This window comes from Bubalus kerabau, chromosome 3 (genome assembly GCF_029407905.1).
Source record: "Bubalus kerabau isolate K-KA32 ecotype Philippines breed swamp buffalo chromosome 3, PCC_UOA_SB_1v2, whole genome shotgun sequence".
Taxonomy (NCBI): domain Eukaryota; kingdom Metazoa; phylum Chordata; class Mammalia; order Artiodactyla; family Bovidae; genus Bubalus; species Bubalus kerabau.
Window position 1 is genome coordinate 82,608,796 of NC_073626.1, and position 17,458 is coordinate 82,626,253.

General features: G+C 37.5%; 1 protein-coding gene across 1 annotated transcript in view; it reads right to left on the reverse strand.

Annotated features, from left to right (window-relative positions):
- Nucleotides 1-733: 733 nt before the first annotated feature.
- The window catches only part of XIRP2 (xin actin binding repeat containing 2), a 74,001-nt gene continuing 57,276 nt past the window's right edge, over nucleotides 734-17,458 (reverse strand). The window contains exons 7-9 of the mRNA XM_055572368.1: nucleotides 7,762-17,083; nucleotides 5,541-5,674; nucleotides 734-871 (exon numbers count right to left, since the gene is read on the reverse strand). Of these exons, the coding sequence (XP_055428343.1) occupies nucleotides 5,580-5,674; nucleotides 7,762-17,083 (9,417 nt within the window). The 3' untranslated portion in view covers nucleotides 734-871; nucleotides 5,541-5,579. The remainder of the gene's footprint in view (nucleotides 872-5,540; nucleotides 5,675-7,761; nucleotides 17,084-17,458) is intronic.

Consider the following 17,458-nt stretch of genomic DNA (forward strand, 5'->3'; position numbering starts at 1 on the left):
TAAAACAGATGTCTTCTGCCTGTAATTATTCAGATATGACGCTGCTACATAATTGTTATTATTATTCTTATTCAAATTCTCTTTACGATTTTCTGGTACCACCTCATCATCAGTGTTAGTAACCTGCAAAACTTCTGCACCATCAGGTTCATTAGCTTTTTCATTTCTCTCTTTCTCAGCACTCTGCACAACTGCATTATTGTTGTCATTAAGATCCATTTCACTTTTCCTCTTATTCTTCTTGTCTCCGGCCTCATTCACCTTATCTTGTACGTCCTTATTTCCTTCCTTCTTCTCTTTTCTTGCTTCATATGCTTCCATTTCTTTGACTCCTGTAACATCTTCTTTCTGACGCATATGGATGGACTGCAGGCATGGCTGCAGGAAAGAAATGTTATCTCGTTCTTGTCCCTTGTTTTCCACAGTTTTCATGTGTTCTATCAGTGATCCACTTTTAAATTCAGCAGATGTAGGGGTTGTCATTTCCGGTGGCCATTTAGGTTTACTCATTTTGAGCTCTTCCTCAAGGGGGAAGGTTTTCTTAGGTATCTCCCTGGAAGGAGGCCAAATGATTTTTAATTTTCCCCTCTTTCCACGTTTTTTCAAACCATCCCTTTGCTCTTCACTGTTACCAGCATCTAAATGTTTATTAAGTTCTCCAAGCATGGGGGTATTTTCCACATTGTTTTTACACATATTTGGTTCTTCATTAGGAGTAAAGTCAACTGAGCTGCTTTGATTTTTGCACTTCCATCGATCTTTATGCTGTTTGTGTCCAAAACCTTCATCATAATTTCCTTTTGATTTGAAAAGTTGTTTAAAGTGAGGTTTACAATATATTTGTCCATGAAGTGAGGCATAATTTCCCAAACTGTCAAAAAGAAAAAACATTTTTAAACATTTTATATATACACTGCAAATTCTTACAGCGTTAGGGAATTGATTATTTCGAGCAATGAATCAGAGATTGAGTACAATTAACTTACTGGCAATAGGAACGTGCCTATTAATTGAACATTCCTGTTAGATAATATTCACCACTAATGCCCTCTATAATACTTGTCTTGCAGTAGTCAGAATTTCATGCTGTATGTCAGGTACCAGTACAAAAGGTGCTATAGTGTAATGCATATGTAGTTATAGATGATGTAAAATGGTAGGACTAAATCTTTGCTAACTCGGAGAATTGTGAGGGGCTACAGTTTTCAACAAATCCTGAATAGCATAAAAAATTAACTATTTGAACTTCCTAGTTAAGTGGATTTTGAATGAATGAATTGGAAAGCTTGTCTATGCAATTTTTTATCTTGTCTCTTTGGAAATATTAACAAATAGAAATGCCTGTTAAAATTAACATCAAATTTAGTCAAAGGCAGCAGCATCATTTTTTTAATATTTCTGAATCACTACATAAAAATGGAGAGAAAAACTAAAAACCCAAGGATAAAATTACAACAAAACTAAGTGACAAGGTATCCTCATCAATCTCAAAATACAAGGAGGGAAGGACAAACCAATATCAGCTACAAGACTAGCATAATAGTCGCATGTGTGTGCATGACAACAGAGGGAGAAAGGAAGGTGTCTGATGGACCTGAAAATATGAGACTACAAAATAATCAATATTTCCTGGAAAGTATCACATGCCAATCGGAGAGCAGCAGCTCAAATTGGGAGAGGTTTTGGCATTTCAATAGCCAGTGAGAGTGCAAAAATCCTGTGGCAGGAAAGTCTGAAGAGGCTGGAGAAATTAAACTCAAAACTGACCCACTGGGATTGTTTAGATCCTACACTGTGGAAAATAAACATGGAAGTGGAATCAAAAGGGAGGCGATCAATGATGACAGAAATCAAAAGGTCCCAGTTAACATGAGGGAGAGAACTCAAGACAGGAAATCCCAGGAATCAAGGCACCAGAGTTTTTTGAACAGTATAAGAAAATTAGAAAAGGTAGCCCTGTGAAGTTGGGAAAACCATCCTGAATTTTGCTTCCTTCCAAGATTTGCGTAAATTAACACCATATAAAAATAAGCAACAGCAAAGTATCAAGCCCAAACAGCATATAAAGTTATTATGAGAAGTGAAAGAATAAGGAGCATTATCACTGTAGGCAACGAAAACATGGTAGAAAAACATGTTCTTGAAACATCAAACTTTTAACCTACTATTTCAAAATGAGCTAAAAGACATTAAGAAAATGATAAAAGACCCAAAAGAACAGCATGAATTGTAATTAGAAAAAGTAATAAAGAAGGTGTCAGGTATCAAGAAGAAAACAGAAAAGGAAAAAGTCAAACATGTCAGCAATAAAAACCAAACTAAAAGAAAAACAAGAGCAAATCAATAGGAAACGTCTTAAGAAAAATATGGCTTTCCTGGTGGCTCAGATGGTAAATAACCTGCCTTCAGTGTGGGAGACCTGGTTTCAGTCCTTGGGTTGGAAAGATCCCTTGGAGAAGGGAATGGCAACCCACTCCAGTGTTCTTGCCTGGAGAATTCCATGGACAGAGGAGCCAGGTGGGCTACAGCTCATGGGGTTGCAAAGAGTCAGACACGACTGAGCAACTAACACTTCCATTAAAGAAAAATAGGAAAATTAAAAGATAAAAAATTTATAATCATAAACGAAAAATATATAATAGGAGTTCTTGAATAAGAAAATAAAATTATGAAACCAGTTAAATACTAAAAAGCTATAATTTAAAGAGCATTTCCCAATATAAAAAAGAATGAAATTACATACTGAAAGATCACAAATTGTTATCAGTATGTAAGAACTAAAGGAATAAACTTTCCATGAGCCTTTTCTAAGGAATCTACTTGAAAATAAGCTTGAGCAACCACAATAACTAAGGAAATGTCAACATAAGGATTGTGGGTTAGATTAAATACACTGTTATATATTAACTGAGATGAAATGAGGGCATAGATGGAGGTAGTATAACATGTAACAGCTACATATGATGACACCAAAGACTCTGTACACTATTTTAACAAAATGGGGTGTGAGTGATCAGTGGAGCAAATACAATTTTTAATGCTTTGATAATCAAATTAGTGGTGCTGATAGCTTTGTTTTTCTAAAACTGTTGTTCAAATGAATATGGGATAGTCTAACTCTGTTAATCTCCTTTGTCTTTGAGAACCAGAAGCCCTGAAGTAGAAGAAGATACAGCTGTAACGGAGAAGAGGCTAAGCAAAAGCTATGAAATTCTGAATTCAATTTGGAAACATCCCTATGAATTCCTATTTTTTTCTGTATATATAAATATTTACTAGATCTTAACACTTAAAAGCTTAGAAATAGTGATCAACTCAGTAGAAACAGTGTCAAGATTATAGTCTTGAAATATTTCACATTTCTCACTAGAAGAAACCAAGGCTTAGAGAAATGACTGATTCTGCACCTAGGCCAGTAAATGTATAAGATGAGCATGGGACATCTAGTCCTATCAGATAAAGAGGAAGTTATCACAGACAACTTGGGTTCTGTCAAAAGGACTCAGGAGACAACTTGAAGTAGCTTCCACTGGCCAGGTATAGAGTAACTAGAGTTTCAGTAATGATGATAATGGTTTGTGTAAACATGTGTAAATCTGTAAGTTTATATAGACATTAAAATATCTTAAAAGTGGTTATCTCTAGGAGATAAGAAACTATTATATGAAATTGTTAAATAAAAAATTGATACATTGACAAAACTGATGAATAAAGGAAAAGAATTATGGACTTATTCTGCCTTTTTTTAAATTAACTGTATCACCGTGTAACCAAATACCAAATACAGGGAAGCATCTTCTGTGAAAGTATTCTAATAATAAAAAATAAAGAACAAAATTTGAGTATCGGCATTTTGCAGACATCATTGAATGGATATAGGTATTACAAGCTTCAATATCTGCTATGTCACAAAATGAAAGAAAAGCTGACATAATGTATTAAGTATACTCTTGTCAATACTCCCTATGTTCTTCCAAAAGGAATCAAATCTTATTTTAAACTAGAATTAATCTAGAACCTGGATTCAGCTTACAGTTTTTGAAAATACAGAGGATAAAGGAGCATATGAACTGCAATATGAGTGTGTAATCAGCAATTCCAGACTGTGCAAAACTCCACAGGTCAAATGTCCTGGGTCTTTCACAAGTAAACAATAAGGAATGAAAGGAATGGATGGAAAGCCTATAGATTATTTTTAAAAAAGACTTGAAAGACTTGAGAGAGTTTTTTAAAAAAGGATAAAACCAGAGTACAGAATTTAAGAAAGCACATTTGGGTAAATAAAACTATAAAATGCAAGGAAACAATTACTATAAAGGATGATATTTAGTCATAGGCAAGAGACTGGTTATGTTTGCAAAGGGCAAAGGGAGAAAAGAGCTTCTGGAATGGCTAACAATATTGTATTTCTTGATCTTGATAGTGTTTATGAAGTGTTCACTTTATAATTTAGTGAGCCACATATTTGCTTTGCTTGGTTTTCTGTATCTGTGGGTGTTATACGTGTTGTACTGTGTTTAATTGCTCAGTTGTGTCTGATTCTTTCTGAGCCCAAGAACTGTAGCCTACTAGGTTACCCTACTCCATGGGGATTCCCCAGCAAGAATAGTGGAGTGGGTTGCCATGCCCTCTCCAGGGGATCTTCCCAACCCAAGGATTGAACCCAGGTCTCCCGCATTGCAGAAAGATTCTTTACCATCTGAGCCACTAGGGAAGCCTGGGTTTTATATAATGCTTTTTAAAAATAGCAGTCATTGAATAAATATTTTTGAGTCCTTATTGTATATTTGGGTTTACTTGGTACTGACAAGACAAACATTAACACATTTCCTACATCCAGGGACAATTACACTAGACTGTGTTAGAATGGGGCGAGCACAGGAGATGCTGTGATCCATACACAGGGGTAAAAGCAGGTCACTTCAAAGACATAAAGTCTCAGTTGAGGTCTGAGGAATGATATGGGGGTGAGGCAAGGGAAAACTCCTCCAAGGAGCAGCAACAACATTTGGAATCAGCTAGATGAGCGAGAAAAAAAAAAATGACTTTGAGGAACTGAAATTCAGTCTTCATGAAAAGCAACCGGCAACAGGAGGAAGGGGTGCTGGGAGATGAGAAGGGACAAGATATTGAATCGCTTTTTAATTCATATTTATATGTTAATTTTGGGAATAGAGGAAGCCATTATATGTTTAAAACTGGAAAGTGATCCCAGATTTGCATTTTTAGAAAGATCATTCTTACGCAATGGAGCATGGCATTGGGAGCGGTCGGTGGTGGTGAGAGTTATTTCTCTTATCTATGTGATCTTCATGCTTGGACTAAAGGGTCCCTTCTGAATTTTATTAAGAAAGCAAAACGTCAAAAGGAAAAAGGTAACAGCCATTCCGAGCAACACAGAAAATGACCACATTTCCATTTGTTGTTTTAACTGATGGAAACAGGATTTGGAAAAACTGACATCTTTGAAGAGACATGATGTTATAAGTATACTGCAAGCTCTTTGACTATTTGTGCCCCAGGCCACAAAACAGTTTTACCTCAGTTTACTGTTGCAATGGCGGCAGCGGAAACAGGATTTATGAAAACTCTGCCTGTCTGCTACTAGGCACTCCATTGGATAAACCGTCTTTTGACAAAGTATACATATTTCCTTGTCTTGGAGTTGCAGTTTCTAAAAATAAAAATGTATAAGAGCTTATGTAGTACTGTTTTCAGTCACATTGTAAAAACAAAAAAAAAGCAACAGCATATTAACTGGCCATGCAGTTAGTGTAGAAAGCTCTAACACTACTGGTCTCGATGTTCCTTCTCTGGATGTAGGGCATCTACCATTAGGCGTAAGGTTCTGGTACAATCAACCTTATTCTGGGTTCTCTACTATTTATACATGGGACAAGTTAATTTTTATTATTTTAGGAAATACACATGAGTAAAATGTGTTCACTAACTTTAATACACTGAAAAGGATATATAGGAAAATCGGCCACGAGGAGACCTCCTGAGACCACTTATCATTCTAAATGACTGAACTTTCTATGTATATAAAAGTTGATACCTAACTTGGTCTAAAGTTTTAGTCTTTAAAGTATTCTGTAGAGATTTTTCTAAAATATATCCATATATCTTTTCAGCTGATATTTTATTTGTTTAGGTATTTTCTTGATGACTTAGTGTTGACTCTGTGACACTAATTCTTAACAATAAGACGAGACTCCTAAATACACTGAACTATTCAGGGCTATTTGTCCTCAGTCTAAATAGCTTAAGATTTCAGGGCTTTGGGGATTCTTATGCCTCTTATGATTTGCCTACCTCCACCAAAGTTACATGTGAATGCCAGTTCCTATGAGTAATAGTAGTTATATTACCAAGTGTTTGCATAGTTATATTACCAGTGTTTGCACAGTGGTTCAAAACTGACACAACTTTTGCCAGAGTATTGTTCTGATTCTCACAACTCTTCTGTAAGAATAAGCTTTTGTAGTAGTTTTATATATGAGCATATATATGCACTGTTCTTTATATAAATAAATATTATATACACACACTTTAATGTTTTGATGCTCAATTTGGGCTACTAAGAAATCTCCTTTATTTATTTTTTTCTAATAGGAGACATACTTCTATATTTAACACCAGTTTCCTTGTATTTTTTAATGTCTTTAGTTAATAGAAACTCAGCATTTGAAATTAGACAGCTTTGCTTAATTATGCCAGAAGCCAGTACATTAAGAAATCATATTAACCTGATAAAGTAGACACATATGTTGCAAATATGATAAGGGCAGAATTATTAGTTTCAGCAGTTTTTATTTTTAGGCTTGCTATTTCTTTCAATCTATCTAAAATAATGGGCTACATTAATTATGTCAAATCGTTTTATTGTGAAGCCTCATTAATTGTAAAAAGGAGGAAAATATAAAGAAATGAGCTGTTCTCTGATGTTAAAAAATCTGTACTAAGTTCATGTGTTTTAAATCTCTCTTCTTCCAAATATAATTATATTTTAAAATTATTGTCCACATTTATCTGTGAATGAGGCCAATTGAGCTATAATTTGGGGTTTAGGAAAGGCAAAAGAAAATCAATTATAAGGGGAAAAATAGCAGTGGCATTAGAGAGCCAATTCCATCCAACTCAACAACAATAATTAAATATACAAAAGGTCTAATTCCATACTACACTTTTGTCAGAGATCTCAATCAATGAAAATCCTTAAAGCACATATGCAGAGTGTAAATTGTTTCTTGGACTATTACCAGGTTGTATTGAATGCAAACTCAAACACCACTTAAGTCTGGTAGTTAAAAATCTATCAATAATAGGTCAAGAAATATTATCTCCTATTGTCTTTAACAAGTGTATAAAATAATATTTTATTAAGAAATACTCATAATGTACTAATGGTATACAATAATTAATAAATATAAAATCCATATAATAATGCTATCACAATAGCAATTCTTATTATACCTGCTGCTTTATCTAAAGCCTTATTTACCTTGACAAACACAGGTCTCAATAACCTATATAGTAGTGTTACTCTCACACAGGGCTGGTGAATCATATTAAATGCTTTTGTAAAGAGGAAGTAGTAAAAGCAAGCATGGTAAAGGGAAGGATAGCAACAACTAGGGAAAGCTGTTAGTTTTACGTTATGGTGTTTAGTTCTTTCCATGTACTCTTTTAATTGCAAATCGTCTTAGTTCTGTGCCTTTAAAGGGTTAATCTTACTTCACTCTTTGCAAGGTCATTTACCACGCATAAATGCAGATTCCTCTTGGAAGGTGGTTTCCATCTCAGTTGCAGAAGCATCTGAGGTTGCATATCCCAAGTTTTTAATAACTCTTTCACTCTCCTGCCAAGTCTGTTGAAAATTCCTCCTGAGTTCTTTAGGTGAATCAGAAACATCTAAAATGTGGCCGGCGATGACATCCTCATAGGTGGGTGGGGCGTGCTTGAAGTCAAAGCGAGATCTGCCAGCTTCTGAGCCATGTGACGAAGAGACTGTCGTCTTCGACCCAACAACCTGACTCTCAAATGCATCCACACCTGAGAAATGTTCACTGAGAGATCTTGTTTCAGAGCGTATGCTGGGCAGCTTAACAGGCATCATTTCTTGTAGCTCTCTAGGACGACTGTGAGAAAAACCCGTAAAGCTAGTGCTTTCTGAAGATGTTAATCCAAATTCCTCCTTAAATGAACGGCTTTCTTGCTTTATATTACGATTTGCTTCTCCATTTATATAAGCTCTTCTATTTGACTGTGTGTCAAAACTTAGGCCATCCTCAAATCCCCTGAACCACCTGTTTATTTCATGTTCATGGTCACTCATGAAATTTTCAGCCATTTCAACAGACCTGTTGGCTGCTTCGTATCTCTGCGCGTGCTCTGATAGGCGAGGTCCTTCGACTTTGCGGATGATTTCCACTGCGTCAAAACTCTCAGTATCTGCTGGCACTATGTCTGTAGCGGAATTTACTCCATCTTTGTGAACGTAAGTCGACCTTTTCTCCACTTTCCTTACTTCCTCTTGAGCTTCCATGGATTCTTTGAAAGAACCACTGTCAGCATGATTTACAGTTATAGGTATTGTGATTGTAGGTGGAGAGTCCCTACCACGAGCCTCTATCTTAATTTGACGGCGAAGTGTTGCAGGAGACGTGATGATCTCAGACCTCTTCTCCACAATGGGAACCGGGGTTATCGATGAACATGGGATGATCCCTCTGGATAACTTCGCAGTGGTGTCTTTGAGTTTCACAAGTTGTTCAGAACGACTCTTGGGTGGCGAAGGGGAGGTACTTGCTTTGAGGATTCTAGTTGGTTGTGACGGCCTTGGTGATGGTTCAGCAAAACTGTCCTTTTTAGGGGACTGGGAAAGCTCATCCTTGGGAGAGGTTTGTGTTCGTCGGGCGGTAGACTCGATCGTTATGAAAGTTGGTGACGATGGGCGTGTTTTTAAAGATGGAGGAGGAAGCTTGGCATCATCTAGTTTAATTTCCTGATGGGTTTTCACTTGATGATGAGCAGTAGTTTCTTGATGAGTTGCTACTTGGTGGTGCTCTGCTTTTTCCACAATTGTATTTTCTTTCTGCTGGGTATTTTTATTATAACTGACATTAGCATTAGACACTTTAGATAATGTTTCATTAAGACTGGTAGCTTTATTTCTCTGCTTTCCCGCTTTAGACGATATCATGGCCGTTTGAATTGTATTTTCACAGGACACAAGCATATCCTCTGCCTGAGTCTTAATGTGTGTTATTTCTTCTTTGATTTTTTCTATGTTATTCTCCATAGCAATGCGAACTCCATATTCTCTTTTTTCTTCACTTAATAGCCATACTGGAATAATATTTAACAGCATCTGAAATGTCTTAAGGCCATTTTTATCTGGTTCTGCTTCAAACTCTTTTACCCTAGACAGAATCTGTTGTAGTTCTTCACGTTTTCTCAAGAATTCCAATACATTTACAGCACGTTTTCCATCATCCTGCTGGGATTCTTTCGCAGAAGAGAATAAAGATTTGTTCTGTGTCATCTCTTGCTTTGACTCTTTAGTATTAGAAAAGACTTGTTTCTGTTGTATGCCCTTGACGCCAAGATATTTTTCTTCCTGAAGATTATTATTTGGCTGGGGCAATTTTTTATGTTCAACTTGACTTTCAAAAGACTGTGTATGTGTTTGCTGAAAATTCTGAGTCTGAGAATCAAGATGTGCCTCAGTAACCTTTTGTTCGACTACCTTCTGAGCTGATTTATTCAAGTGCTCTTGTTTTGTTTCAACTATTAGACTTTCTTTTTTTGGACCAATCATTGGTGGTCCCTGAATTGTTTCTTCACTTCCTAGAAGTTTCCCACTCGCAGATTCTCTAAATTCTCTTTGCTTCTCATGAACTATTTTGAGCTTACTTTCATGGCTTTTCCCTGTGGTTTCTGTAGGCAATTGTATTGTTGCTGTCTTCTCCTTCGCAGGTAATTGATAATGTTTTTCAGTCACTGATTGCGTATAGCTACTACCTTCAGTCCTTGCTTCCGTTCTCCCGGTTTCCTGGTACTGTTGTTTGGTAATGGTTTGAATATCAACTTCAGATTGCTTTTTATGACTTTCATAGCTGTGGTTTGTTTCATCTAACTTATGACCTAGAATTGGAACCTTCATGGTTTTAACTTTGAAACTGGGGGAAACTGGTTGGCTTTTGGGCAAGTGCAACTGCTCCAGATGCTTCTGTTGTGTTTGCTGGATCCTATATTCTTGCTGACTCTGTTTAATTTCACAAGCTGATTTAGATTGGATCATACCCTTTGAGCTCTGCAAAACTTCCTTTTTCATTGTATCTTTGCCTTCCAAGGTTGCTGGAACATGTTGGAGCCTCTTGGCAGAGAATGTCACTGCCGGTGTTGTGGAAAGCTGGTTATCAGTACAGACCCCTAGATCTTGAGAAAGACTTTGAGAGACTGGGTTGGTTTGGGCCACTGTGACCTCTGAATCCATTCCAGTTAGGGGGACCTCCTCCTTTGTTTTTTGTAACACCACTTCCTTTTTCAACTCTGATACGTTTTGATTTTGGCTCTCTGTTCTAACTATGTTGTAGCCCGAACTCCCCTGTCTCTGTTTTTCAAGCTCTTCTCTTTGTTGTCTGTATTTTTCTTCAGCAATCATTAAAGGTGTTTTAAATTTTCTCATATAAGGTTTTGGACTTTGCTGCCCTGAACCTGCTGGAAATGAATGAGATTTTATGAGAGGTGCTATAGGTTTTTTCTTGGGTGGTGAACTTTCTGGAACTGCCTGTGAGAAAGACCTTGTAGAGTCCATAGATAGTTGCTTTCTTTTATCAAGACTTTTGCTAGATACATTCTGCATTGTCTCTATGTGTTCACTGCTAGTTGCTGTTATTACTCTTTTCTGATCCTTTGAGGGAGTCATTTTACATTCTGTATCTGGCAGAGAATTTTCCAAATCAACTTTTGGGGAACTATGATTCTTTATATCTTCTATCTGCTTCGGAAACTTGGGTTTGGGGAGTGTGGGAGGTGGCAAACGTCCTCCAGATTTTCCTGTTGTGATTTTAGCCTGAGAGCTTGAGGCTTCTTCTTGGGAGTATTGTATGAATGTTCCATTATGCTTTTCTTGAACAGAAGAGGAAAGGAGATGTGCTGGTTTTAGAGCTGGAGCTGGAGGAGGAGGGGGCGGTGGTGGAAACGTGGATAGACATTCTCTTTCAAATTTCTCATCTTCTGGTGGTGGAGGAAGAGGGAGGCCTGGAAAATTTTCAAATTCAGCCTGTATCTTCTCAGTGGACAGTGAAGGAGGAAACACATTTTTTTCAGGCAACATCATTAAAGGAGGTGGAGGAGGAAGAGGAAATTCAATTTCAGATGATGCATTGGAAGGTAGAGGAGGAGGTGGAGATGGAGGTGGAAGAGGGAACTCATTTTCCTTTGCATTATTTTCAGGGTTAAATTTGATTGGATTAAAGGACATTTCCATTGCCATTTTTAAGTCTTTGGAGGTATTTGTCTTCATTAGAAAGTCCTGGCTCTTCAGATGAATATCAGTCTGCTTTTTGTCAGTTGCCTTAAGTTGATTGTGGCTTTTTTGGGAGACTTTCACTTCTGTTACATTTGACATGTTTTGATTCACAGGCAAAGTCTGCCACCCTGGTTGAGGGGTCACATTCTTTTTCATTATATCTTTATTAGAATATTGCTTTTCTTGTTTTAACAGAGTCTGCTTCTGAAAGTCCTCTGAAACCTCACGTGTTTCTCCAACCATCCTGTAGACTGGACCCTGGGTTAAACCAGGCCTAGAGCTTTGTGTATCTGTTGATGTTTTAGTGTTTTTGGTATTTTTAGGACTCTTGACAGGGAAAGCCTCAATCTTCTGGTAGTCATTCCTCAGTTGGCAAGTTTCAGTCTGTTGCTTTCCAATTGTTTTATCAATAGATTGCAAAAACACAGCCTCCTTCTTCTGTTCTCTCTCTGTCTCTGCTTCCTTGGTTTTTCGATGTTCCCTAACTGACAGGGTTGAAGTCAACTGTCCGCTTACATGTTCATCCCTTAGATGTTGCTCTGTCGTGTTATCAGTCCAGATACCCACTTGGTGTGAATTAGATAGTTTTCTAAGGTTTTTCTCAAGAGCATCATTGTTTTGTTCACGATCTATGACAATCTTTACAGGGCCTTTGGGGGCTTTTGGAAGATTAACCTCAGTTCTTTCTTTCATTAAATCTCCATGACAAGATTTGTTTATAGTTTGATTGAGAATGTCTGCTCCCTCCTGCCACCTGGCTGCTGGCTCAAAGGGTCCTGGTCTTGGCTGCAGAATGCTTTTTTTGTCCCTCTGGACAGCCACCTGATGAGTCCCTGTTTTCTGCTCTTCTTTGGATCCTGCCATCACAGTCTGCACTTCATCTTTGACTGCACTTTTATTTACCTCTTTGAAAGCTCTTTGTGTTTCTTTTAGATTCCTTAATGATGCCTCGAGGTCATCTAGGATAAGCTCCTTTTTCAGTATTTCCGTCCTTGTATGTGCAGTCTTTTCAAGGCATTCAATAGCTTTCTCAATATCCCCAGGGACGACATCAGGCTGTTTAGAATCTTTCCATTTTTGACTTGATTCCTTAAGTGACTTGAGGGTGGTCAGCATGTCACCTTTTATAATTTCTTCTGTTTTAGCCACTGTTTTCTGACTTACGGCCTGGCTGAGGGAGTTTAGGGTTGACTTCACATCACCTTTAATAATTTCTTCTTTGGGTAACTTACAAGATGTATTCTGAGGCTCTGTCAGAAAAACCTTAACTGTATTATGCACATCTCCTGGGATGATGTCAGTTTCATTAACAGTACGTTCAACCTGAGATTGCCTTTTCTTTAATAACAGTTTTGTGCCTTCTACATCACCACCAATGATTTCTTCCTCTTTTTCTTGTTTCCTACCTGTTAGTATTTCATTTGAGCCTGTCTGGAGTTGTCTGAGATAATCCAAAGCTCCAGTTTCTATGCATGTTGTAAAAAACTGAACATTTCCTCTCTCAGAGGCATCAATTTTAGCCCTTTCAGATATTTTATTGTTTGATATGGAAGATAGCAAATTATGAATCGTACGTTTTACATCACCCCCTACTATTTCTTCACGCTTAATTGTATCACCAGCATTTTCATGAAGAAGACAATAGATAGTCATGTTAATATCGCCTCTTTCATCTTCCTGAATCAAAATACCTTTCTTTACAGATCTTTCCTCAGAGAACAGGTTTTTTATTGCTTGTTGGACATCACCACTCACTATCTCTTCTTTTTCAGCATGAAATTCTGTTGATCTGTTTAATAACTGAGTTTTGGTCAGATTAACATGTCCCTTCTCTTCTTCACTGACCAAAATCTCTCTTTTCTTACAGTCTCTTTTGGAAAGAAGGTTCACCATTATATTTCTGAGGTCAACCTTGATAATTTCTTCTTTCTGTATCTCAGGTGATGCTTGATTCATTAGCTTGTATTTTGCCATTCGAACATCCCCAACCTCATCAGCTTCGATGATGATTCCAGGAGCCTCGATAACTTTTTGAGAGTACAGTTCTCCTAGGGTTTCTTTAATGCTCTTGCCAATAATTTCCACCTTTTCTACCCTATTTTCAGTAAATCTGTGAAGGGGTGTGGTTTCAAAGAGCCATGTAGTTGTCTTGACATCAGCAGGAGGGATTTCTTCCTTGGTGATTTTTGTGATGCTTTCATCTGCTTCCTTAATAGAATCCAAAGTTTGGTTTTCAAAGAGCCATACTGCCTGCTTCACATCACCTTTCTGCACATCTTCCTGGGTGACTGTTTTGATATTTTCATACTCTGACCCTTCTCCTCTCAGTTCATCTAGAGTATGGGTCTCAAATAGCCAGGTGGATGTTTTAACATTGCCCTTCTGTATTTCATTGACACTTACTGTTCTTACATAAGTATTCTTATCCAAATTTTCAGACTCAAAGAATTGTTTACTTTTCCTTACATCCCCACCTTGAATACAGTCCACAGTGGGCACAATATCACGTGACTCCTTTGCAATCTGATCCAGTGGCTGGGTTTCAAATCTGTATCTAACAGAACTAACATCCCCCTTCTGAATGTCTTCTTGTGTGACAGATTTAATCACATACACAGTCTCAGATTCATTAATTGAGTCTAATGGTTTTGTTTCAAAAAGCCACCTTGTCCCTCGTACATCGCCATGAATTACCTCTTCCTTTTTAACTGTAGTCACTTCATGATAAAACCCTTCTCGATCTTGAATTGCATAGAGTGGCTGGGTTTCAAAGAGCATTCTGTAGCTTTTTACGTCGCCCTTTATTACTTCTTCAGTAATTGTTTTCTTGGTGCTAATATAGTCCGATTCTTCTTTAATCTCATCTAAAGAAAAAGTCTCAAAAATAAAGCATCCCTTTCTTACATTTCCACCTTGTATGTCTGTCACTGTCTTAACTAATTCATCACCTTCTTGACTTTCTTTTATCATATCAATTGGTTGGTTTTCAAAGAGCCACCTACAATTTAAAACATTGCCTTTCTGAATATCTTCAGCCTTTAGGGTTTTGATCTTTCTCAAAACCTCCTCTGAACCGGAACTTATAGAATCTAAGGACTGACTTTCAAATTTATGCCGCATGCTGGAGACATCCCCAGCTTGGATATCCATTTCTATGGCTTTGATCTCCTTTCCTTCTTCTCCTTGTATGCTGTCCAAATTTTCTGTCTCAAAAAGGAAACATGTTGTACGAACATCCCCACCATGGATTTCCTCTTGTTTCACAGTTTGCAATTTGACTGTTGCTTCAGAGTCATCTTTTATGGTATCAAGTGGCTGAGTTTCAAAGAGCCAGGTACAGGCTTTGACATCTCCCTTATGAATTTCTTTACTGCCAGTCATTAGTGAAACTTTTTCATAAAGAGATTCCATTGGCTGGGTTTCAAAAAGCCATCTACAGGTTTTGACATCCCCTTTAACAACATCAGTGACTTGTTCAGTTTTCCTTTCTACTTCTTCCATATTGCTAAAATGTTTAATCGAATCAAGTGGTTGGGTTTCAAATAGCCACTTAGCAGATTTTACATTCCCAGTCTGTATTTCTTGAGCAGATATTCCTCTAATTATCTGATATTTATGAATGCTTTCATCAAACTGATCAATGGGCCTTGTTTCAAAAAGCCACCTACAGCTTCTTACATCACCTCTTAGGATTTCTTCTTGCTGGACTGTCTTTACTTGATGGTATTTTCCAAGGTGATCTTGAATGGCATATAGTGGTGTTGTTTCAAAGAGTGCTTTATTTAACTCTACAGCACCTCTTGTGACTCCTTCCACCTCTATTTTATGTGATGCATCAAATTTAATCAAGTTGTTTGATTCAAAGATATGTGTATAATTCCTTACATCTCCTCTGTCAACTTCTTCAAGTTTCACTGTTCGTATGTACTCTTTTTTATCTTCTCTAATCTCTTCTAGAGGTTGGGTTTCGAAAATCCATTTTTGGTGCCTGACATCCCCCTTTTCTTCTTCAGAAGCAGTAATTTTTTGAAGTTTTCCTACATCAGGGCTATCTTTTAAAGCCTCTATTGGAAGTGTTTCAAATAGTTGCTTAGTAGTTTGTACATCACCCCCTATTATCTCTTCAAACTTTAGATGGTCTGCATCAGGAACTTCTTTCAGAATATCTAATGGCTGTGTTTCAAACATCCAACACTTTTTAGAGACATCTGTACCTATTACTGTTTCCTTTTCAATGATGACCTCTTCTGTCTCTTCTTTGATTTTCTCCAAAGGTTGAGTTTCAAACAACCACTTGGCCCTACTCACCCCACCTTTGACATTTTCTTCCATGGATATTCCTCTGACGACTTTAATTTCTGTTATATCTTTGTTAATTGTGTCTAGGGGCTGTGTTTCAAACATCCAACGTGCTGTTCTCACATCCCCCTTTTCAACATCTTCTCTGTGAACAGTTTTAATTTCTAGCATTTGACCTGAGCCATCTCTAATAACATATAATGGCTGCGTTTCAAAACATTTTATACTTCTCTTAACATTCCCCTTAATTTCTTTGAGCTCAGATCTGAGTTGCAGTAGGTGCATCTCATCTACTGAGTGAAGTTGTCCAAGTTGATCCAGATGTTGAGTTTCAAACATGTATCTCACAGTCTTGACATCCCCCCCAGTTATGTCCTTTATGGCAGTTGCTATTGATTCTTCTTGAGTTTGATGCAGTTTATTCATTGAGTCTAATGGCTTTGTTTCAAACATCCACCGGGCTGTGTGGACATCTCCTCTGGCAAGCTCAGGAATTTTCTCAGCATGTTCCTCAGTGCCAGAAGAATGATCCCCCAGAGTATCAATGGGTTGGGTTTCAAACATCCATGTGGTATATTTCACGTCACCACCAGCGATGATTTCTTGATCAGCAATGCCCTTGGGGATGCTGTCTTCATCTGGAGAGCCATTGTTAATGGAATCTAATGGCTGATTCTCGAAGATCCATCTCATGGACTGCACCTCCCCCTTCAGAATTTCATCCCACTCCACGTGTTCTCTTTCCGAGTTCAGACCTTTTTGAAAACTGTCATTCGTATTTTCAAAAACATACCGGGCTTGTTGCACATCTGCTGAAACTGAGCTCCCCGCATTCATTTGACGAGAAACAATCTCAGAAACCTCACTGATATAATCTTTTTCTAAGTTTTTCCTTAACTCGGGATGGATGTGTTTATATAAACGGTTTAATTCATACAAATTTCTTTGTTTGGAGTATAATTCTTTGGGGACTGGTGGTTTTCTAGGAGGGTTGGGGAGTTCAGGGGACTGGGAAAATGCTGTCACATCTACTGGAGGTTGAAGCATGTCAGGTGGGGGAGGAGGAAATTCTTCTGTCTTTTCCGAAGGAGTGGCATTAATTTGTGCCAGAGTTGAGGAAGTGGCACTGTGGTCACTGTATTTGGTGGTTGATGTTTCCTTCCTCTGGCTGGTTGAAGTGTAAGAAGTAGAAGAGGTACCCACAATTGATGATGGCTTTAAAGTCTCTTCAGATTCACTTTCCATCTTTAAGGGAGAGAAAATCAAATCTTATAAAGAGTATAGTGATGGAGACTTTCTGGGCACTGCCTTTCACCTGCCCATGCTACGATATCTCCATTGGGAACAAGAGGTGATAGACTCCATTTAGAGACCTACTTCAAAGCAAAATTCAGTATATGTTACTATCTTTCCTATAATCCATTTGCACTTTTTAGAATTATATTCCCTATTCAATACATCAGGAACTCAGTATTTTAACATTTACCCATAATCTTGACTGTCTTTCCTTCTTTACTTAATGTGCTATGCAGAGTAATCTAGAGGGAAACAATTAAAATCTTAAAGTACTTTTGAGGGTTGTTTTGTTTTCCTTGGAATTTTAAACACAACAGAGTAAGT